The sequence below is a fragment of the Mesoplodon bidens genome (genome assembly GCF_964165515.1).
Source record: "Mesoplodon bidens genome assembly, chromosome: 19".
Classification (NCBI taxonomy): domain Eukaryota; kingdom Metazoa; phylum Chordata; class Mammalia; order Artiodactyla; family Ziphiidae; genus Mesoplodon; species Mesoplodon bidens.
Window position 1 is genome coordinate 32,954,946 of NC_138179.1, and position 25,347 is coordinate 32,980,292.

Below are 25,347 nucleotides of genomic sequence, written 5' to 3' on the forward strand. Positions count from 1 at the left end.
TCTTTCTAGTTTGATTGGCTGCTATCCTGCTTTTCTACTCCTGAACCCGTTTCCTAATTTCCACTCTTTGTCTTCCCTTTGGTGGCTGTTCTGTTTGGCACAGCTCTGGGACTTCCTAACCTTGTGCCAGTCTTCACAGACAGTACCAACTAGGTTGTTTTGGCCCATTTCATGGGCTCTTTATTTATTATGTATCTCCTGTGCTAAACATGTGAACTATTTGAATTAATTGGTAAGTGACTCTCAGGAGAAGTAAGTCTTTGACTTACTTGTTTGGTCTGTGTTTGGTCTATGTTTGTTGGAATTAGTGTGGACATCATCCATACAATCCATTTCCAAGCGTAGCATGAGCCTGAGGAAATGTGTTGAATAGCGTGGTAAAGGAAATGGTTTTGGGGCCTACCTTTTTTAGACTTAATTTTTTAGAGCTGTTTTATTCACAGCAAAATTGAGGAGGAGGAAGGTAGAGAGATTTCCCATGTACCCCTGTCCCTACTCCTGGCATGCAGAGCCTCCTTCCATGGACATCTCCCTCCAGATGCTACAGCAGTCACAGTTTATGAACCTACGTTGCTGCATCATCACCCAAGGTCCATAGCTTCCATTAGAGTTCACTCTTGGTATTGGATAGTCTGCGGGCTTGGACAAATGTATAATGACATATATTGATCTAAACTTACAGTATTGCACATAGTATTTTCACTGCCCTAAAAGTCCCCTGTGCTCTACCTGTTCATCCTTCCCTCCCTGCAACCCCTGGCAACTGTCTCCATAGTTTGTCTTTTCCAGAATGTCATATAATTGGAGTCATACAGTATGTAGACTTTTCAGATTTGTTGCTTTCTTTTTTTTTTAAATAATTAATTAATTAATTAATTTTTGGCTGCATTGGGTCTTCATTGCTGTGCGCGGCCTTCCTCTAGTTGCAGCGAGCGGGGTCTACTCTTCATTGTGGTGCGCGGGCTTCTCATTGTGGTGGTTTCTCTTGTTGCGGAGCACAGGCTCTAGGCATGTGGGCTCAGTAGTTGTGGCTCGGGGGCTCTAGAGTGCAGGCTCGGTAGTTGTGGCTCACGGGCTTAGTTGCTCTGCAGCATGTGGGATCTTCCCGGACCAGGGCTCAAACCCGTGCCTCCTGCATTGACAGGCAGATTCTTAACCACTGAGCCAGCAGGGAAGTCCCAGATTGGTTTCTTTTACTTATTAATATGCATTTAAATTTCCTCTATGCCCTTTCATGGCTTGATAGCTCATTTCTTTTTAGCGCTAAACAATGTTCCATCCTCTGGATGTACCAGTTTATCCACTCACCTACTGAAGGGCATCTTAGTTGCTTCCAAGTTTTGGCAGTTATGAATACAAAGCTGCTATAAACATCTGTGTACAGGGACTTCCCCGGTGGTCCAGTGGTTAAGACGCCGTGCTCCCAATGCAGGGGACCCTGGTTCGATCCCTGGTCAGGGAACTGGATCCTGCATGCTGCAACTAAAAAAAGATTCCACATTCAGCTAAAGATTCCGCATGAGGCAATGAAGATCCTGTGTGCCCCAACTAAGACCCAGCGCAGCCAAATAAATAAATTAATTAAAACAAGACAAAACATCTGTGTGCATATTTTTGTATGGACACAAGTTTTTAACTCATTTGGGTAAATACCAAAGAGCATGATTCCTGGATTGTATGGTAAGAGTATGTTTTATAAGAAACTGCCAAACTGCCTTCCAAGATGGCTGTACTACTTTGCATTCCTGCCAATAATGAATGAGAGTCTCTGTTGTTCCACATACTTGTCAGCATTTGTTGTCAGTGTTCTGGATTTTGGCCATTCTAATGGGTGTGTAGTGGTATCTCATTGTTTTAATTTGCATTTCTATGATGATATATGATGACATGTGATATGACATCCTTTCATATGCTTATTTGTCATCTGTATATCTTCTCTGGTGAGGTGTCTAAGTCTTTGACCCATTTTTTTTTTTTTTTTTTTTTTTTTTTTGCACGGTATGCGGGCCTCTCACTGCTGTGGCCTCTCCCGTTGCGGAGCACAGGCTCCGGACACGCAGGCTCAGCGGCCATGGCTCACGGGCCCAGCCACTCCATGGCATGTGGGATCTTCCTGGACCGGGGCACGAACCCGTGTCCTCTGCATCGGCAGGCGGACTCTCAACCACTGCGCCACCAGGGAAGCCCCCTGACCCATTTTTTAATTAGTTTTTTATTTTATTATTGTTAAATTTTAAGAGTTCTTTGTATATTTTGGATAACAGTCCTTCATCAGATGTGTCTTTTGCAAATATTTTTCTCAGTCTGTGGCTTATGTCCTAATCCTCTTTTTTTTTTCTTCTTGCGGTACACGGGCCTCTCACTGCTGTGGCCTCTCCCATTTCGGAGCACAGGCTCCGGACGCGCTGGCTCAGCAGCCATGGCTCACAGGCCCAGCCGCTCCGCGACATGTGGGATCCTCCCAGACCGGGGCTTGAACCCGTGTCCCCTGCACCGGCAAGTGGACTCTCAACCACTGCGCCACCAGGGAAGCCCATGTTCTAATCCTCTTAATACATATTATCTTTTATGGAATAGAAAATTTTAATTTTAATGAAGTCCAGCTTATCAATTACTTTTTTCATGCATTGTGCCATGGACGTCGTGTCTAAAAAGTCATTGCCAAACTTAAGATAATCTAGGTTTTTCATATGTTATCTTCTAGGATTTCTGTAGTTTTGCATTTTGCATTTAGGTCTGTGATGTTTTGAGATAGTTTTTAAGATGTGTCTAGATTCTTTTTTTTTGCACATGGTTGTCCATCTGTTCTAGCACCATTTGTTGAAAAGACTATCTTTGCTCCATTGTATTGCCTTTGCTCCTTTGTCAAAGATCAGCAGACTGTATTTATGGGGGTCTCTTTCTGGCCTCTCTGTTCTGTTCCATTGATCTATTTGTCTTTTCTTTTGACAGTACCACAGTGTTTTGATTACTGTAGCCTTACAGTAAGTCTTGAAGTAGGCAGTGTCAGTCCTCCAACTTTGTTCTTTTCTTTCCATTTTGTATTGGCTATTTTGTGTCTTTTGTCTCTCCATATAAACTTTAAGGGCAGTTTGTCCATATCTATAAAATAACTTGCTGGGATTTTGATTGGTATTGCATTAAATCTGTAGATCAATTTGGGAATAACTGACATTGACATTATTGAATCTTCCTATCCATGAACATGGACTATCTCTCCATTTATTTAGTTCTTTGATTTTTCTCATTCTTTCATCAGAGATTTGTAGTTTACCTCATGTAGATCTTGTACATATTTTGTTATATTTGTATGTATTTCATTTTGGGGGTGCTAATGTAAATAGTATTGTGTTTGTAATGTCAAATTCCCCTTGTTTATTACTAGGAAAAGTGATTGACTTTTGTATATTAACCTTGTATCCTGCAACCTAGCTATAGTGTCTTATTATTTCCAAGGGTTTTTTTTTTTTTTTTTCCCTTCCCCATCTTTCCCCTTTGGTAGCCATAAGTTTGTTTTCTATGTCTGTGAGTCTGTTTCACTTTTGTATATAGATCCTCTCTTCATTTGTATTATTTTTTAGATTCCACATATGATTGATATCATGTAATATTTGTCTTTCTCTGACTTACTTTACGAAGTATAATATTCTCTAGTGTCTTATTATTTCTTAATGTCTTATTATTTTCAAGAGTTTTTTGATGTATACCTTTAGATTTTCTACATAGATGATCATCTTTTTGTGAACAGAGACAGTTTTATGTCTTTCTTCCCGATCAGTATACCTTTTATTTCCTTTTTTATATATTGCATTAGCTAGGATTTCAAGTATCATGCTGAAAAGGAGTTGTGAGAGAGAGAGAGCATCCTTTTCTTTTTCCTGATCTTAGTTGGAAAGCTTCTAGCTTCTAACCGTTATCTGTAGGTTTTTTGTAGAGATTTTTTCCTCAAATTGAGGAAATTCCCCTTTATTCACATGTGACTGAGAGTTTTTTTTTTTTTTTATCATGAATCAGTGTTGGATTTTGTCAAATGCTTTTTCTGCGTCTATTGATATGATCCTGTGATTTTTCTTCTTTAGCCATTGATGAGACGGATTACATTAATTGATTTTCAAATGTTGAAACAGCTTTGCATACCTGGGTGAGAGTTACTCTCTTTATTTCTGTTATTGATGAAGTAATTGGAAGTGCACTCTTCATACTTGTATGGTGCTAGAGTAGGAGTTGTTGTTATAAAAAGTGAAGCATAATCTTGTTGAGTTAGAAAAGTCTTCCATCATAAAATTCAGGATGGACAGTTTAATTTGTTCAACTGGGAAAAACACTACATATACATATTTTTGAATGAGATGATTTGATCATTACTCACCATTATACTGCTGGTATGGGTGTAAAGAGCAAAGTAAGGAAAAGGTTAGAGTTGTTCAGGGCAGTTTGGAATGCAAGAGTCAGAAGGTAATCATATGATACCCAGTTGCATTGCCACTGCTTATTAGAGGGGCAGATTGTATAGGTATATGTACAATGTGTATTTTGTTTTACTTATTTTATTTCTATTTTATCATATATATTATATATATATATATATAATATATATTTTAATCACTGTTACTCTGTACAATGATATACAGACAACTGAGATCAAAATATTGTTTCAACATCCTGGACTTTCTTCTCTGATTTGTTGGGTATGTTTTCCTCTCACCTATATTTTTCTTTCTCATATAACTAGTACTTTTATTCTTTTCTCTCATGTCCACTGTATTCAATATTCATATTGTAGAAAGATGGCTGACTGCTTTTCTGGCTAATAGAAACCCTTTTTCCTTAGCAAATTCTGGAGAATTACTTATTTGTATCAATTCAATACTCTTTGCCTTGGTTTCTTTAACAATTTCTAATATCTTATAAGGATCACATGTTTCTTTTTGCATTAAGAAAAAGAAAAAATGGATTTTCAAAAATAGTTTGAGTATAGGGGGAATATCTTTATCCCTATTTCGAATTTCTTGTGTTCTATCTTTACCTTTTATAACACACACAAAAAACTTTTTGGTATATTCTATGAAGAACAGATGTGTAGGATGGAGATTTTGAAAATTTAACAATTACCCTATTTTAATTAAAAAATATTGATAGTCTACATATTTGTATTGAGTGCTTACTACAAGCCAAGCACTGTTCTAGAAATGAGAGATTTATAGTGAACAAAGCAGTGTCTTGAGCTTACATTTTACTGGTAAAGGTCAACAACAACAATAAAAAACAAATAAATATATGTGACAAGTACTAAAAAGAAAAATGAAGGTTAATAAAAGAGAAAGGAGAGTGGTAGGAGATGAGAACAGAGAAGCCATAATAATCTCTTCTTTCTCTGAGTGGAAGGGAAGTCATTGGATGGTTTTGAGCAGGAGAGTGATATTTGATCAATGTTCTGAAAAGATCATTTCCTTGAAGTTCAGTAACTTTACCATAACTGTGGCATTTTTCATCTGTGTCAGTTTTATGGTGTGCCCTTTGTACAGTTTTCTTATAGTATGTTTTTTATTTTCTTTAGGTACACCAATAATGTAAATTTGAACCATCATTTTTCTCTTTTCTACATCTGTTGTTTGCTCTTGTGTTTAATTTTTGTCCATTCTGGTTTGCATGCTTTCCACAAGCTTTTCCTTCATTTTTTTTTTTAACTGTATCTCCCCCCTAACCATTCTTTTTTTTTGGAGCTATTTTCATTTTAGTTTTCCTTTTCCTAAGATCTGTGTGTTCATGTTTCATTACTTCCTGTCTCTCAATATAACTACCTGAGATCTTACAGTTTTTCTCTGACTTTTTTTTTTTATAGAGGTGAGGTTTACTAAGTTTTTATGGATATGTGATTTTTTTGCATATTGTAAAAGATGTTCCTTGTGACACATTTGGCATTGATTTTAATCTGTCACATGTAAGTGATTTTATTTAGTGAATATTCTTAATTTGTCTTTTGTTTTTTCTGCCTTTCCTCTCATTTCCTTACCGTATATTTATATAGATTGAATCCTGGACCATTTTTGATTATTACTCATCTTTCAATATACAGATTTCTTCCTTGGCCAGTTATTTGAAGACAGTTACTGGGTATATAGGACCAGGACCATGTTCCATCATAGCATGAATTTCTTACTATGCAGGGATGTATGTGAGAGAATTCTTTGAGCATTTATTGCTCAATAGCTGCAGTAATGCTTCTCATAATGTCATTTCTTTCCCTTAATTGCCCTAGCCATAGATTGTTTCCAGAAAATATGGCTTGTATGATTTTTCATTCAGTCCAGCCTTTCTTTCTTCTTTTTCATGCCAGATTGGATTCAGAGTTTCCAGCCGCAACCTGTGCATATGTTATCACTGAACCAAGGAAGAGATTATTTGCATGCTGCTTAGTTTGGATAACTGTGTTCTGATGATATTTTCTAAGATCTCCAGCCATAGGTCATTCTCTCCTGGAGTATTCCTGCATTTCTATTTGATCATTTAATTTTGCTGGCCATCCTCATACATTTTGAGTTAGGATAACAAATTCCTCATACGTTTTATAATTTCAATATCTGGACCATATGCATGTCTATTTCTATTTTTTTCCTCTGGATTCTATTTCTTGGAGTCCTAGTATTTTCTGATTGAATGCCAGACATTGTGTATGAAAAATAATAAATGCTCTGGATGATGTTTTCTTCCTCCAGAGAGGCTCCACCCTAAACTCTGAGATGCAGCTGGTATGGAGATAACTCACCTTGATCCATTCACGGACTGAGCTGACTCAAGGCTGGGTTGAAGTCTTTGTAATCTTTGGTCTTCTGCTGATTCATTTCCAGTCCTAATTGTAGCCATCAACACAGGTCCCAAATGAAAGCCTGTGATGTTACTAATTAGGGCCCTCCTTGAATAATCTATGATTTCTTACTCCTGAGTACAGTGACGCTGCTGAAAACTCTAGTCTGCTTTTCAGAGTATTTTATCTTGGTTTCTTGGCTTCCTGCCCTGTAGATGTTAAGAATTTGACAAATGCCTTGAGGAGAAGCTGCTTGTGTGGAGCTCCTTTCTCTCAGGGATTTTGGTTGCTCAGCTCTGGCTGCTTGGCCACCCTCTGCTCTGCTCTGCTTTCCTTGCCCCATTCTCATCCTTCAAGATTGGAAAATGCCTCAAAGGTAAAAGCAGCTTACACAATGTGGACTCACCTCTCTGGTGTTTCTTCCTCTGGCCCCCGAAGTCCTAGCTGCCTTGGAAGTTCTCCAGTGCCTTCAAATAGATTTCTTTTGTATCTTTTTGGGTTTTCAGTTGTTCTCAGTGGGAGCATGACATGTTGCAAGCTACTTCTTCATAGTTGGAAATATAAGTTCCTCTCGTAGGGTTTATTAAGATGGAGTTTCATTTATGTTTCTAGTATATCTTGTCTCTCTTTGGTAATTTCCAAGAGAAGGAAAACAAATCACCTTTTTTCCACCATTTAAAACTGGAAGGCAAAAGAAATATTCTTTTCTTTATTTCTTCCAGTAAATTAACATTTAGGAAACAGGGAGAGTTTAGGATATATATTGAAAAATTGAAACTATCTTCTGAAAGAAACTCCTAAAGCAGAGGCATCACTAACAAAGAGGCAAAGTGAATTGGGTGTATAGAGAAGAAATCTGAGCATATCAATGTGTCAGGCTTTGAGCTAGAAATTGTACATACTTTTAAAAGTTAATCTACATACCATATTTTTACATTAGACATAATTATTTCCATTGCTCAGATTTGGAAGTTATGGCACAAAAATTTAAATTATATACCTAATTCATATTGTAGTGAAGAAAGAATGAAATGAATACAGGACGTTGGGGCTGTAATATTATTTAATGGAGAAAAGACAGTCTCTTCAATAAGTGGTGCTGGGAAAACTGGACAGCTACATGCAAAAGAATGAAATAAGAACACTCCCTAACACCATACACAAAAATAAACTCAAAGTAGATTCAAGACCTAAATGTAAGACCGGACACTATAAAACTCTTAGAGGAAAACATAGGAAGAACACTCTTTGACATAAATCACAGCAAGATCTTTTTTGATCCACCTCCTAGGGTAATGGAAATAAAAACAAAAATAAACAAATGGGACCTAATGAAACTTCAAAGCTTTTGCACAGCAAAGGAAACCATAAACAAGACGAAAAGACAACCCTCCGAATGGGAGAAAATATTTGCAAACGAATCATCTGGACAAAGGATTAATCTCCAAAATATATAAACAGCTCATGCAGCTCAATATTAAAAAAACAAACAACCCAGTCCAAAAATGGGCAGAAGACCTAAATGGACATTTCTCCAAAGAAGACATACAGATGGCCAAGAAACACATGAAAACCTGCTCAACATCACTAATTATTAGAGAAATGGAAATGAAAACTACAATGAGATATCACGTCACACCAGTATTCTAACTGGTGCCCATTCTAGGGCATCATCAGAAAATCTACAAACAACAAATGCTGGAGAGGGTGTGGAGAGAAGGGAACCCTCTTGCACTGTTGGTGGGAATGTAAATTGATACAGCCACTAGGGATAACAGTACGGAGGTTCCTTAAAGAACTAAAAATAGAATTACCATATGACCCAGCAATCCCACTACTGGGCATATACCCAGAGAAAACCGTAATTCAAAGAGACACATGCACCCCAGTGTTCATTGCAGCACTATTTACAATGGCCAGGTCATGGAAGCAACCTAAATGACCATCGACAGACGAATGGATGAAGAAGATGTGGTACATATATACAATGGAATATTACTCAGCCATAAAAAGGAATATAATTGGGTCATTTGTAGAGTGGATGGATCTAGAGACTGTCATACAGAGTGAAGTAAGTCAGAGAGAGAAAAACAAATATCATATATTAACGCATGTACGTGGAACCTAGAAAAATGGTACAGATGAAGCAGTTTGCAGGGCGGAAATTGAGACACAGATGTAGAGAACAAACGTATGGACACCAAGGGGGGAAAGCGGCGGGGGGTGGTGTGGTGGTGTGATGAATTGGGAGATTGGGATTGACATGTATACACTATTGTGTATTAAATGGATGACTAATAAGAAAATAAACATTAAAAAAAAAGAATGAAATGAATACAGGATGTTGGGGCTATAATATTATTTAATACTTAAACGTTATTTTAAATGTTTATCTTAGAATGAGTATAAAAGGATACTATTTGGAACATCATCCTAACCTTTTCTAATTACTGGAAGTGTAATCATTCAAATGAAAATTGATTATCCTTTCAGCTAATGCTTGCTTACCCTAATTTTAGATAAAGTACCTAGTTATAAACACCTTTATCTAGTTCCATAAAGATAAAAAATTCATAACAACTTAAATATCAAATAAGAAGGAAATGATTTAATTATGTGATAATTTTGAAGACTGGAGAAATGAAGTGCTTTTGATAAAATGGTAAGTAAATAAAAAAATGAATGAAAAATTTGTGCACAAACACTGCAGCTATGTAATAAAATATTCCTGTACACTTATGTGATACTACATATGTCACTTATAACCTCTGTATTGAAATATTTGGGTCATGAATTTCTTTTCTAAACATATTACATTGCTTTTATAATTTAAAAACTCTCTAAAACTTCAAATGAAGAGCAAATAACTGCTGAGTACTCACTTAACAAATACAGATTTATTAAGTTTCATAAGAATATAACCTTCTGGAGGCTAAGGACTTCACCTCTTCTATTTACTACTATGTCCCTAGATGAGAATAGTGCTAGGTTCAGTAAATATTCGTTCAGTGAATGAATGAATGGCTAAAAGCATATAAACACATTAGCCTTACTTTTATGGTAGAAAGCACTCCTTTTTTTAAAAAAAAGACTTGGTTAATTTAGAGGTTTGTTTAGTTTTTATTAGTATGGTTTATGATACATTTGTTTTTTCATATTCTTATCTCTCATACATTGTATTTTTTCTTCAGGCTATTTAATGATACAGAATTGTTATAAAGTTAGAGGCTTTCTTAACAATGACCTATTATTTTAGAACCAGATGATCAAAGAACTGGAGTCCCGTGTCCAGCAGCTGACTGGAGAAGCAGAGAACAGTAATTTACAGAAGCAGAAATTAATTCAAGAAAAATTGGAACTTGAGAGATGTTACCAGATAACATGTAATGAATTACAAGAAGTAAAGGCAAGGTATTGTCTGAAGTCAGATATCTCTCAGGTGTGGCTATAAAGTACTGATATTAACTCTATTAAATTATCTGCTAAAATTAATCACACTTGTGCATTTAACTTGGGAGGTTTCCAATCTAAATGCTGCCATTTGTTAAATTTTTTAAAGTACCATTTAATATAAGAAGCATACTGTTTAAAAACAATTGATAAAAATGTGGATACTTATTTGATATATTGAAAGATAATGCATTTGGATTTGGTTGACTAAAAAATTCCATTTTTGAGATTGATTATAAATATATTAGAAATATGTTTTATTCTCTGATTGTTTTTAGGCGCAACACATTGCATAAAGAGATGGATCATCTTGTAAATGATTATGAGCAAAACATGAAACTGTTACAAACCAAATATGATGCTGATATAAACCTTCTCAAAAAGGAACATGCTCTTTCAACTTCTAAGGTATTATAGATGCTGGTAGATGTAGCCATACAAAGTACTTATTTCCTTTACTCAGCATATAGCCAAAGGTAGTAGAAGCTAACTACTATCTGGCATTTAAATTAGTCTCTTCTTTGCTTAATTTAATGCTAAGTGTCTAATATATAGCATAACACAAATATTTAATAAACTAAAGTCTGCTATAAGTTAACCCTTTTAATTACCAAAGTTTTTAAAGGAGGAAACATAAAAATCCGAGAAGAAATGTTCAGTAGTGTTAATAATACATATTTTGGAGTAACTCTATATATTATTATTATTATTATGAAATCTTGGTTATGCTTTAGTTTTCCTGCCATCACATATGCTTATATGAGCCCACAGACACCCTCAGGGGCACCTACACACTTTTGTGTCAGATAATTGAAACTTTCTGCAAAGAAAATCCTATAGCCTCAATACTAAAATAGTCAATTACTTGATATTTCATGAATTAAATATTCCAGTGGATTTGGTTTTAAAATTAAAATTTAAAAAGTTTTCTATATACCTATTCTTTTTACATCAGTATTATATTTTCATAACTTTAAATGCCATGCAGTATTTACCTTTTTACTTTAAAAGATTTTTTAACTTAAAATTTTTTAAAAATTCAGATTTATAGATAATTTTAATTCTAACTGAAGCTTCAGGGGGGGAAAAAGTTAAATTTATTCAACCAGAAGTTTGTAGGATGGTAGAAAAATCTAAGTTGCATTTTTTTTTTTTTTTTTTTTTTTTGCGGTACGCGGGCCTCTCACTGTTGTGGCCTCTCCCGTTGCGGAGCACAGGCTCCGGACGCGCAGGCTGAGCGGCCATGGCTCACGGGCCCAGCCACTCCGCGGTATGTGGGATCTTCCCGGACCGGGGCACGAACCCCTGTCCCCTGCAACGGCAGGCGGACTCTCAACCACTGCGCCACCACGGAAGCCCAGTTGCATTTTTTAATTATTTTCTTAAAATCTTTTTAGGCATCTGGTATGATTAAAGAATCAGAACAGAACATCTGTCAATTAAAACAGCAGTTACAGGAATCAGAACTTCAAAGAAAGCAACAGTTAAAGGTGAGTCCTGTAATTTTACACAGAATAATGGCTAAAACTCACCTTTCCTTTTCTTGGTGTATACATATAAATGAGAGTTGATGAAAAAAACTCAGAAATGCAGGTAGCCATTTCTGATTCTTTTATTGCACTGTATCATTTTTCATCTTATTTACTTTAACAAAAGTAGATGCTAATAGGATATAGAGTAAAAAGAACAATAATTTTAATTTGAACAGTCTACTTTTTTTGAGATTAGTTAAAAGAATAAACCTTATTTAAATATATTATTATTTTAGAATTATTTCCTCTCTTTAAATTATTATCTGCCATTCTTTATAATTTCTCTCTCTCTTTTTCTTTCACACCTTTAATTAATTAATTAATTTTTTTGGCTGCACCGCTCGGCATGTGGGATCCTAGTTCCTCGACCAGCGATTGAACCCATGCCCCCTGCGGTGGAAGTGCGGCATCCCAGCCATTGGACCACCAGGGAACTCCCTCTTTCACACCTTTTAGATCTTGCCTTTTCTCTCATGGTCAAAAAATACCAAGCACTTCTATATGATATAACTTCAAACTTATTATTTTCATGTTGATTCGTTTGGTCATTTTTAAGTGATCTAATTCTAAGGGTCAGAAAGTTTCTCTTTCACTGTAAAGTATGTACTTTTGAGAGTGGTAACATCTTCAGATAACTAAGGTTTTATGGCCTCCAACATAAAGCTATGCATGTTTCTAGTTGTAGTTTAGATAACTGGATAGGTAGGGCTCTCTTAATAATATGCAAAACTCAAATAAGGTTTGTCATCAAAGAGATTGATTTGTTTCATTAGATTACCAATTTTATTGACCCTAGAAACAATTTTAAGTATAATAAAGATAAATATTTATTATTCACAGGATCAAGAAAATAAGTTTCAAATGGAGAAATATCACGTAAAACGCACCTATGAGAAAAAGGTAACATGTTTCGTGGGAAGCTATGACATTTAAAATAGCACATGAGGCAGTTAAGAATGAGGGTTGATTTTTATACAGCCGTGCATTCCAGCCCTTATTTCTGAGTTCATTTCAGTTAGCCAGTAATCAAATTTTTCTTCTTTTTCATGTTTATAAACAGCTTCTTCAGTTTGATTTTTAATTATATCAACATTAAAACACCACTTCTCTGTTATATTTGAGAGAAGAGTATTATTATGTTCACCTTTCATAATCTTTTGAAATTATATTTTCTTTCTGCCGGTAAAAATGTGATGTGACTGTTGGGTGTTATTTTTTTCTGTTGTATCATATGTGTAATAAGAACGCTAAGAAATTAACCAAAGAATATGAAACAGTGAAAGCATTGTCTACTACGATCGATTAGTAAGAAATGGATTAGTCATTGTCTCTCGTGATTTAGAGCAGTGACTGTAGTGACTGTTTCTACTGGTGCATGCTAGTGTCCTTGTTACCAGTAACAACTAGGGTCACTGCCACACTGTTGACACCTTTGGTGATAAAGTATAGAATTCTATATGTCTGTGACTTTCAAACTTGAGTGTTGAATTTGTTGTTTGCTGTATAACTGTAATTGAAAGAGCAAAGATTTTGTTGCTGCTTTTGTAATTATTTACAGTTCTAACATCCACCAATTAATCCTCTTGTAAAATACCCACATAATGGAAAATGAGAAAAAAGTTACCCCTTCAACTAATTAAAATACGTACAAATTAAAATTAGACAGATTTTATAGCACAAAATTCTTAAAAGATGTTGTAATACCACATCTTATCTATGCATATCGTCACAGCAGACATGCATTAAATGCTTTCACAGGGCAAGGTATCACACCAGGCACTGGATGCAGGGGAGGGGTTGAGGGTGAACTAGCCATAGACGCTGCTCTCCAGCAGCTTAATGTCTGGGAAGAAGAAGGTTTCTGTCCTTTGGAAAAGTGAGTATTTCTTCTAATCTGCATTGACCTAAATATGTGCTCTTTAAAATTATAATTAATTTTCTTATTGTTAAAGTTTTTTTCCCCTGCAGTTTTAATACAGCTCAATGCAAGATACTGAATATATTTCATGCCTACAAAATGATATCTGAACAGGAGGGAGAAATACTGCTTTCACTGAAATAAAGAATTTTTTCAGTTTCTACTGTTGAGCCATGCAGCTGCTTAACAATCTGACTTACCCAGAGCAGACCATGCACTATCATAGGCCTTGCTCCCCACTGCCTGAGGCATCCACATCCTCTGGGTGTACCTGTTAGTCCTTTGTTCTTTCTTTGGGCAGATGTCTGGCTCCCCATCCATCAGGGACACCTTCCTGGCCTACTGCTCTCTCACACTCCGTGGTCAGCCCTCCTCCTTGAGTGATGGTATCTGCTTACCTGTGAACCCCAGAGGGTTTGGTACCAGGAGGAAGGTGCACACTGACTAACATACAAGATTGTATTCCTACCCCAAAGTTGAGTCCTCCTGTGGGCTTGTGACATACAGAGTTGGGGCTGGAGAGGCAGTCTCTCCTACCACGGTCTTTTCTTGGCTGTTCGGCCACTGAGTAAACTCAGGTTTCTGCACCAACCCCTCTCCCTGATGGACACACACAAGAAACAGAATGTTAAAGCTCAGTTCATCCCTAGCCAGCCACCTTCCCCCATCCTATTCTGTTTCACTTCAGGGAGCAGACCTAAATCCTTTTAATTAGGTGTCATAACTACAGCTTTTCCCTTTCCGTGAGCTATCAAGTGGTCTCGCTTTTAAATAACGTAACTAGTTAAAGAGTGTTAATTGTTTTCAGTGTAAATAAGATGTGTTTAAAATAGCAGCCATCTGTAAAGAAAAATAAGTGTAGTTGTACATATTGCATACGTTCTAACTTTATTTGTATTGGAAGAAAATGGCGCTCAGCGTGCCACTTTTTGTTTTACAATTAATTCCATAATCTCCCCCTTTTAAATTGACATCTGTTCTTCTTTCTTTATTAAACCTGCTGTGATCTCAGCCCTTGAAGATTTGATGTCCTGAACCCCCCTCAGGGAATATCCTCTCTGACTGCTCAGAGAGCTGACATAAATCTTACCTAGCACCAGACTGTGTAACCGGATAGCCAAGTGGGATGGATAGCGCTTTTGTTTTTGTCTCAGACAGTGTTACAGGTGTGTGCATTCAGTAACTTCTGGTATAAAACTAAGTTCTGAATATCTGTTCAGGAGGAGGAAATGCCATCTGAATGACATTTCCTCATGCCAACAAGAAAGCAGCATCAGAGTCTAACTTGTCTTTGAGGTAAGAGAAATAGCATCAGATGCTGTCCCTGATTTGAGCACACACACATTATCTAATGGTCTTTATTGATCTCTGGTGGCTATTGCCTGCTCTTAAGATCTTTGAACATCAAACAAATAGGAGGTAGTAAAACTAAATTTCATTGTTTGATGAAGTGTCCTAATCTGTTAAATCAGGAAACGGTTAGGCTAAATGATTTTACTAGCAAGGAAACACCTGCCTCCTACAAATAACCTGTTGCCTGTTTTCCACACAGGCACCAGAGAGTTAAATGATGGTGCTGTTTACCGAAAGAAGTTCATGAGACAGATGTTAAGCATGTATATCCTAAAATGTGCTGGAATTGAAATATCTACTTATAATAATTCTGATGTAACTGTGTCACAGTTGAGATCTAAAGTCTGATGGAGTTCAAAATTATTAGGAATAGTTATTCCAGTCTTTAGTGTTTATATATAATTCTTTTAATTAGGTTAAAAAATTTTTAAATTTACACAGTTCTATGTGTATTGCATAGTGTTTTCCAACTACTGCCGGCCTGATTTTCTTTAAGAGGACAGGTGTCTTGAGTGAAGCTTTAAAAAATGAAATTGTGCAGTGAAATGATTTATAGAATTCATGGCGCACAATGCAACGTATTTGTCATGGTGAGAAGCAGGGTGGGCAGTGTGGTTGCGAGACACGGTGGGGCCGACGGCTGGTCCGTGCACGAGTCAGCCGCGGTTCCACGCTCTTCTGTATGCTGTGGTGTCTGCTGCCATCTGTTTCCTTGCACATAGCAAACCTCTTTCTTCTTTATACAAGCACACTTTTCTTGATAACTTAACTTCTTAGGGTGCAAGGGAATGAAATCTACATTTACTAAATGCTCGATAAATGTGCTAATGGCTGCCTGACTCACTCATTTACAGCAGACGCCCATGTTGGAGAATATATGCTGTATCTTTGTCTATCTGGCTTGTGTTTTCATTATTTAAATTATTAAAATTCTTTTTTTTTTTTTTTTTTTTTTTTTTTGCGGTATGCGGGCCTGTCACTGCTGTGGCCTCTCCCGTTGCGGAGCACAGGCTCCGGACGCGCAGGCTCCGGACGCGCAGGCTCAGCGGCCATGGCTCACGGGCCCAGCCGCTCCGTGGCATGTGGGATCCTCCCGGACTGGGGCACGAACCCGCGTCCCCTGCATCGTCAGGTGGACTCTCAACCACCGCGCCACCAGGGAAGCCCTAAAATTCATTTTTGATGCTAACTATATAGTAGGGAAAGGATTGCAAGCAAGTCAATTTAAGGCTTATTTCCCACTGCCATTAGTACATTCAGAAGCAAAGGTTGGCAGTAGGCATTATTGCTGTCACCCCCAGCTCTGTGGAATATAGGTAGAAACTAAAAGTATAACCCCAAGAGTCCCTTTAGCATTCAATATAAATATATTCAATTAAGAACAAATAGCAAAAAACAAACCCAGAACAGCATTTATTGACTATTCTAGTGTGGGCCAAGTGTTGTGCTGAGTGCTGAGGATATAAAAATAAATGAGAAACAGCTTTTAGCTTTGAGGAGCCACCAGCTCAGAAGCCTGTGTGTTGACACATGCATGTTTCACTCAGAGGGAAGGCTCTCATTCTCCCACCCAGATAGTCTCATTCCTGCTTTAGAAATGGTCCTAATAGTTTAGAAGCGATAAATTAGATCAAGGTGCTTGGGTAGCACAAGCCAATCAGGAAGTGGCAGCTAGAACTTGACCAAGGTTAAGATTGAATCGTGAGTGGTATAAAGTGCTTACAAGAACTCAAAATTCTTAGCAACTCAGGGGCCGTTTTCTGAAAGGGCAAATAGTCCACAGGGAATTCCATTATGTGGCATGCCGTTTTGGGTGTTCATAATGACCTTGAATTTTCAAGAAAATGTTTGTGTGTAGAGTATTCAGTCTGAGGAGGTGATGATAATTAACATTGCTGAGCATTTATCATGTTCCCAATATTGTTCTAAGAGCTTTACCTGGAGTCACTTATTAACTCATCACAATTTTTGAAAAGCATGCTCATCCTGACTTCCGTCCTCATTTTCCAAAGAGGCGACTGAGGCACAGTGTCGAGTAGCTTGTGAAGGGGCGAAACCTGTGCAATCTGGCTCCAGAGCTTGCGGTCGTAATCACCGTGTAACCTTAATAGATTTTTCTCAAAGTTGGTTCAGTTTTTGACATTTTCACCAAAGGGGGTAAATCTCAATTATGCTAACGTGCAGAGAGTCCTGAGCCCCAGAAGAAAACCGAGCAGGAAATTGAGGGGAAACCCTGCTAGTGCAGCCAGCTGGAGGCCAGTGTGTCAGGTGTCGTTGACTTGCCAGTGACTCTGATCGCGGCTCCTGTGAGGTTTCCACGTAACGTGTGGTTTCGCACAACCCGAGACCTAGTCTGTGGGGTGAGGGAAGACCTCCCCAAACCCTCCTGGGGATTTCCTGGTAACTGGATTTTCACTGCAGCTCTGAGGAGACCTCACTAGGGGACGTGGGACAGGAGCAGCGTTATGTCCTCTGTATTTTTTTTTTTTTTTTGTCAAGCACCAAATCTGAACAGATAATACTCTGTTTAAGAATGAGTAAGAGGGGCTTCCCTGGTGGTGCGGTGGTTGAGAGTCCGCCTGCCGATGCAGGGGACGTGGGTTCGTGCCCCGGTCCAGGAGGATCCCACATGTCACGGAGCGGCTGGGCCCGTGGGCCATGGCTGCTGAGCCTGCGTGTCTGGAGCCTGTGCTCCGCAACGGGAGAGGCCACAACAGTGAGAGACCCGCATACCACAAAAAAAAAAAAAAAAAAAAAGAATGAGTAAGAGGAAGAAGCCAAAATGGGGTCTGTGGAAGAAATATTGTGGAGCAAAGGGAAGAGAGCGTGATACAGGTGACTCAGACAAAGGAGTTTCTTCAAAAGAAAACATTAAGAAATTCATCAGTAGAATCCCAGAAGACATGATGTCCATGAAGGAGAAATAGGTATCATAAGGAAAGAAAAGGCTGAGGTGGAAATGGAGATAGTTTACACCTTGGTGATTGCCATCACAGCAGCCAGTAGGCGCCTTTGATCAAATATTGTCCTGGAAAAGCTCCTCTCTGTCCTCACTCTTGCACTTTACAGGCAGTTGATTTTATTTATTATTTATTTTACTAAAACACCAAAGGAAAAAATATAAGAGAATTGTAATAGGAAAAGGCCAAAGAACACAGAATTTTTGAGCTAAATAGTTCTCTGTCCAAACCAATAAATAGCTAACTAAATACAGGTATTTTTGAGGAGCACTGATTCAGTGTTTGAAAAGGTTTGTGACTGTGTGTGTGGGTGTGTGGGTGTGTGCGTTTCATTGACTTCATCCTTCTCACTCCTCTCCCATCTCCTGTGCCCACCAGGCGCGCTGTCCGCCTCACCTGGATTGCCGGCAGGTTGTGCCCGGGACCCCCACCCGCTAAGTGACTTGAGCTCCCTTACCTTCCAGCTGGGCTCTGCACCCTCAGTTGTCTCCTCTGTGGGACCATAGCTGCTGTTTTACTCTCCCCTTCCCTCCAGCTGTAGCAGTTTCCTTTTCCTATTTTTAGATCCGTATAATGGGTCCATGTTAGGTATGCTTATCTGCATTTGCATACGAAGAGCTTTCTGTGAAGAGAAATATTCATTTGACCCTCATTATTCTTGCTGCCATCCCACCTGTTCAGAGGATGCCACATTTAGTAAAGAGATTCTCAGGGTGGGGGGACTTCCCCCCCAGCTCAGTAGATGGTTATATAGATCATTCCCAGAAGTGGAGGACTGTTTCGTCATAACCTGTATGTTTTTGGGGAATATAGACACATTATTTATTGTATTCTCCTGTGTCTTGTTGGATTACTTTCCTTTGGTTAATATGTAATGTTAAAAAAATTCAAAAGTGATTCCTCCCTCTTTGAATTTCTTACATATCAATTTATTTTACAGGGAATCCACATGCAGGTACATTTAAACAATGATTAACTTTGACCAGAAAATTATTATTGGAAGAATACTATTAAAGTAATTCTATGGTAAATGATTATGGTTAACCAAGCTTCTATCTTGAAAAATCTAAATCTAATTTTATATTAAAAATAGATTTAAGATTACTGTTTCATTGTATTTCTCCTATGAGTAAACTTGACTTGTCTTTTAGTAAATTTTACATCTTTGTCATGGCAGGTTCATGACTTGCAGACTGAACTCGATAAAGAAAAAGAAGATGCTCAAAAGAAGATGCATAAATTTGAGGAGGCTTTGAAGTGAGTAAAATTGTGATATAGTTAATTAAAAGAAATACTCTTATTCTAAACTGTGAGCCAAATTAAGTAACTAAAACCCAAACATGATAATATTTTTATCATAACCGTGCTGTGGTTTAGCTTGAGTCAGTTTTCTATCATCAATCTCTATTTTCAGAATTTTATTACTAGCCAGTAAAGGAAAAATATCAGTTCAGCTGTTTTTAAACGATAGGAAGGTAAGAAAGACAACTTAGTGGTTTCAGATGCTTTCTTCCTCTTAAATGAAAACAGATCTAAAAACAACAATAACAACAATAATATTTAGATCTAGGACATTTAGAAATTCCTCTGTAGCTTTTTTGGGAGGAATTTGGGTAATGAAATGTTTCAGTTGTTATATTTAAAAATGGACTACTATACAGGCATTGTTTAGCAAAGGTTTTGTCTTATGGTATGTAAACATACACATTAAAATGTTATATTTTATTTGTCTTTTCCATTCATTTACTAAGTTTATTAGGCCCTACTTATCACTAGGTATTATCCTGCAGTTTTTAGCTGGAGAACACTGATTTATTCAATAACTGTTGTGTTCTCACCATGTTTCAGGCAATGTCTAATTCCTTCCTGGAGGACCTGTATTATAGTCCAGTTGGGAAGATATTCATGCACTTTGGCACTTACAGTCTGGAGTGATTAGAACTTTCACAGGATAAAGGTCAATAGGGTACCTGCCCCAAGAAAGTGATTTAGGAAGGGAAGCTTACTTGGGCACAGTATATCTAGCTAACACCCAGTGAATCAGCAAATTCCATTTTTTGTGCTTTTCCAAACCTCCAAAGAGGAATAATTTAGAGAAAGGCCAAAAAGAATATCCAGGATCAAAGAAACCTAGTATCAAATTCTTCCTGGGAAGATTGCATAACCATTCCCTCTCTTTCACTCTGCTTGTTAGTAAAATGTCCTGAATGGGTTGCTGAATAGGACATCTTAAAATAATCTATGTGCTGTGACATCATAGGATATCAGTTTCTTATCTATACCAGGATTGGTGCTTATTTGTTCACATCACCACATATGAATTTGGTGAAATTTAGAGGAGAACTGTAATGTCCATTAAACATTAAGCCAGATAACTGTATTTTATACCCCAACTTGAATAGTGACACAACTAGGGCATTCTTGCTTTATGGATGGGATGCCCTCCCTTTATCCCTCATTAATTCATTTTTTTCCTCCTTAAAATATTGATTCACAATTTTCTTCATATATTCAACTTACCACACTTTTGTTTCTTTTTTGTTCTACCTTGTCTCTTTTTTTTGTAATTTCTTTATACTTTTTCCATTACCTTGTTGATGTGTATTTTATATCCATAAAGGAAGAGGTAATTCCTTCAAATAACAGGAAATCAACAAATATTTGTTTAGTACCTACAATGTCTATATACTGTATTATCATATGAAAGGAAATCGAAGGTTTAGAAACTATAGCTCAAGACATAATCCTGTTCTTAACAATTTTATAGTCCAGGGTAGGCATTTGAAGTCCCTGGAGTGTTAGGTATCAAGCTGTTGACATAAGTGCAAGTGGAATAAGAAAGACTGTTTGCAGTTGGGGAATTGGGAGTCGATGTGTAAAACAGCATTTTTTTTTTTACACATTTATTGGAGTATAATTGCTTTACAATGGTGTGTTAGTTTCTGCTTTATAAGAAAGTGAATCAGTTATACATATACCTATGTTCCCATAGCTCTTCCCTCTTGCGTCTCCCTCCCTCCCAGCCTCCCTATCCCACCCCTCTAGGTGGTCACAAAGCACCCAGCTGATCTCCCTGTGCTCTGCGGCTGCTTCCCACTAGCTATCTATTTTACGTTTAGTAGTGTATATATGTCCATGCCACTCTCACTTTGTCACAGCTTACCCTTCCCCCTCCCCATATCCTCAAGTCCATTCTCTAGTAGGTCTGTGTCTTTATTCCCGTCTTACCCCTAGGTTCTTCATGACATTTTTTTTTTCTTTTTTTTTTTTTTTTTTTTTTTTACTTTTTATTTTATATTGGAGTATAGCCGATTAACAATGTTGTGATAGTTTCAGATGCACAGCAAAGGGACTCGGCTATACATATGCATGTACCCATTCTCCCCCAAACTCCCCTCCCATCCAGGCTGCCACATAACATTGAGCAGAGTCCCCTGTGCTATATAGTAGGTCCACTGGTTATCCATTTTTTTTTAAGTTTATTTATTCATTTTTTTAATTAGTTTCTGCTTTATAACAAAGTGAATCAGTCATACATATACATCTGTTCCCACATCCCTTCCCTCATGCATCTCCCTCCCTCCCACCCTCCCCATCCCACCCCTCCAGGCGGTCACAAAGCACCGAGCTGATCTCCCTGTGCTCTGCGGCTGCTTCCCACTATCTATCTACCTGACGTTTGGTAGTGTATATATGTCCATGCCTCTCTTTCGCCTTGTCACAGCCCACCCTTCCCCCTCCCCATATCCTCAAGTCCATTCTCAAGTAGGTCTGCGTCTTCATTCCCGTTTTGCCCCTAGGTTCTTCATGACATTTTTTTTCTTAAATTCCATATATATGTGTTAGCATACGGTATTTGTCTTTCTCCTTCTGACTTACTTCACCCTGTATGACAGACTCTAGGTCCATCCACCTCATTACAAATGGCTCAATTTTGTTTCTTTTTATGGCTGAGTAATATTTCATTGTACATATGTGCCACATCTTTATCCATTCATTGGATGATGGACACTTCCATCTCCTGGTTATTGTAAATAGAGCTGCAATGAACATTTTGGTACATGACCCTTTTTGAATTATGGTTTTCTCAGGGTATATGCCCAGTAGTGGGATTGCTGGGTCATATGGTAGTTCTGTTTGTAGTTTTTTAAGGAACCTCCATACTGTTCTCTATAGTGGCTGTACCAATTCACATTCCCACCAGCAGTGCAAGAGGGTTCCCTTTTCTCCACACCCTCTCCAGCATTTATTGTTTCTAGATTTTTTGATGATAGCCATTCTGACTGGTGTGAGATGATATCTCATTGTAGTTTTGATTTGCATTTCTCTAATGCTGAACGATGTTGAGCATTCTTTCATGTATTTGTTGGCAATCTGTATATCTTCTTTGGAGAAATGTCTATTTAGGTCTTCTGCCCATATTTGGATTGAGGTGTTTGTTTTTTTGTTATTGAGCTGCATGAGCCGCTTGTAAATTTTGGAGATTAATCCTTTGTCAGTTGCTTCATTTGCAAATATTTTCTCCCATTCTGAGGGTTGTCTTTTGGTCTTGTTTATGGTTTCCTTTGCTGTGCAAAAGCTTTGAAGTTTCATTATGTCCCATTTGTTTATTTTTGTTTTTATTTCCATTTCTCTAGGAGGTGGGTCAAAAAGGATTTTGCTATGATTATGTCACAGAGTGTTCTGCCTATGTTTTCCTCTAAGAGTTTGATAGTGTCTGGCCTTACATTTAGGTCTTTAATCCATTTTGAGCTTATTTTTGTGTATGGTGTTAGGGAGTGATCTAATCTCATACTTTTACATGTACCTGTCCAGTTTTCCTAGCACCACTTATTGAGGAGGCTGTCCTTTCTCCACTGTACATTCCTGCCTCCTTTATCAAAGATAAGGTGACCATATGTGCGTGGGTTTATCTCTGGGCTTTCTATCCTGTTCCAGTGATCTATATTTCTGTTTTTTGTGCCAGTACCATAATGTCTTGATTACTGTAGCTTTGTAGTATAGTCTGAAGTCAGGGAGCCTGATTCCTCCAGCTCCTTTTTTCGTTCTCAAGATTGCTTTGGCTATTCGGGGTCTTTTGTGTTTCCATACAAATTGTGAAATTTTTTATTCTAGTTCTGTGAAAATTGCCATTGGTAGTTTGATAGGGATTGCATTGAATCTGTAGATTGCTTTGGGTAGTAGAGTCATTTTCACAATGTTGATTCTTCCAATCCAAGAACATGGTATAGCTCTCCATCTATTTGTATCATCTTTAATTTCTTTCATCAGTGTCTTATAATTTTCTGCATACAGGTCTTTTGTCTCCTTAGGTAGGTTTATTCCTAGATATTTTATTCTTTTTGTTGCAATGGTAAATGGGAGTGTTTTCTTGATTTCACTTTCAGATTTTTCATCATTAGTGTTTAGGAATGCCAGAGATTTCTGTGCATTAATTTTGTATCCTGCTACTGTACCAGATTCATTGATTAGCTCTAGTAGTTTTCTGGTAGCTTCTTTAGGATTCTCTATGTATAGTATCATGTCATCTGCAAACAGTGACAGCTTACTTCTTCTTTTGCGATTTCGATTCCTTTTATTTCCTTTTCTTCTCTGATTGCTGTGGCTAACACTTCCAAAACTATGTTGAATAAGAGTGGTGAGAGTGGGCAGCCTTGTCTTGTTCCTGATCTTAGTGGAAATGCTTTCAGTTTTCACCACTGAGGACGCTGTTGAGGATGGGTTTGTCATATATGGCCTTTATTATGTTGAGGAAAGTTCCCTCTATGCCTACTTTCTGCAGGGTTTTTATTATAAACTGGTTTTGAATTTTGTCAAAAGCTTTCTCTGCATCTATTGAGATGATCATATGGTTTTTCTCCTTCAGTTTGTTAATATGGCGTACCACATTGATCTATTTGCGTATATTGAAGAATCCTTGCATTCCTGGAATAAACCCCACTTGATCATGGTGTATGATCCTTTTAATGTGCTGTTGGATTCTGTTTGCTAGTATTTTGTAGAGGATTTTTGCATCTGTGTTCATCAGTGATATTGGCCTGTAGTTTTCCTTCTTTGTGACATCCTTGTCTGGTTTTGGTATCAGGGTGATGGTGGCCTCGTAGAATGAGTTTGGGAGTGTTCTTCCCTCTGCTATATTTTGGAAGAGTTTGAGAAGGAATGGTGTTAGCTCTTCTCTAAATGTTTGATGGAATTCGCCTGTGAAGCCATCTGGTCCTGGGCTTTTGTTTGTTGGAAGATTTTTAATCACAGTTTCAATTTCAGTGCTTGTGATTGGTCTGTTCATATTTTCTATTTCTTTCTGATTCAGTCTTGGCAGGTTGTGCATTTCTAAGAATTTGTCCATTTCTTCCAGGTTGTCCGTTTTATTGGCATAGAGTTGCTTGTAGTAATCTCTCATGATCTTTTGTATTTCTGCAGTGTCAGTTGTTACTTCTCCTTTTTCATTTCTATTTCTATTGATTTGAGTCTTCTCCCCGTTTTTCTTGATGAGTCTGGCTAATGGTTTATCAATTTTGTTTATCTTCTCAAAGAACCAGCTTTTAGTTTTATTGATTTTTGATATTGTTTCCTTCATTTCTTTTTCATTTATTTCTGATCTGATCTTTATGATTTCTTTCCTTCTGCTAACTTTGGGGTGTTTTTGTTCTTCTTTCTCTAATTGCTTTAGGTGCAAGTTTAGGTTGTTTATTCGAGATGTTTCCTATTTCTTAAGGTAGGATTGTATTGCTATAAACTTCCCTCTTAGAACTGCTTTTGCTGCATCCCATAGGTTTTGGGTCATCGTGTCTCCATTGTCATTTGTTTCTAGGTATTTTTTGATTTCCTCTTTGATTTGTTCAGTGATCACTTTGTTATTAAGTAGTGTATTGTTTAGCCTCCATGTGTTTGTGTTTTTTACAGATCTTTTCCTGTAACTGATATCTAGTCTCATAGCGTTTTGGTTGGAAAAGATACTTGATACAATTTCAATTTTCTTAAATTTACCAAGGCTTGATTTGTGACCCAAGATATGATGTATCCTGGAGAGTGTTCCATGAGCACTTGAGAAAAATGTGTATTCTGTTGTTTTTGGGTGGTATGTCCTATAAATATCAATTAAGTCCATCTTGTTTAATGTATCATTTAAAGCTGTGTTACTGTTGATTTCCCCTTTTATGGCTGTTAGTATTTGCTTTATGTATTGAGGTGCTCCTATGTCAGGTGCATAAATAATTATAATTGTTATACCTTCTTCTTGGATGGATCCCTTGATCATTATGTAGTGTCCTTCTTTGTCTCTTCTAATAGTCTTTATTTTAAAGTCTCTTTTGTCTGATATGAGAATTG

General features: G+C 37.4%; 1 protein-coding gene across 16 annotated transcripts in view; it reads left to right on the forward strand.

Annotated features, from left to right (window-relative positions):
• Positions 1-25,347, forward strand: part of CEP112 (centrosomal protein 112) — a 390,168-nt gene that overhangs the window by 97,119 nt on the left and 267,702 nt on the right. For all 16 annotated transcript variants that reach the window (XM_081218503.1, XM_081218514.1, XM_081218517.1 and 13 more), the window contains 5 exons: positions 10,062-10,216; positions 10,534-10,663; positions 11,653-11,745; positions 12,628-12,687; positions 19,196-19,275. In XM_081218503.1, the coding sequence (XP_081074629.1) occupies positions 10,062-10,216; positions 10,534-10,663; positions 11,653-11,745; positions 12,628-12,687; positions 19,196-19,275 (518 nt within the window). The remainder of the gene's footprint in view (positions 1-10,061; positions 10,217-10,533; positions 10,664-11,652; positions 11,746-12,627; positions 12,688-19,195; positions 19,276-25,347) is intronic.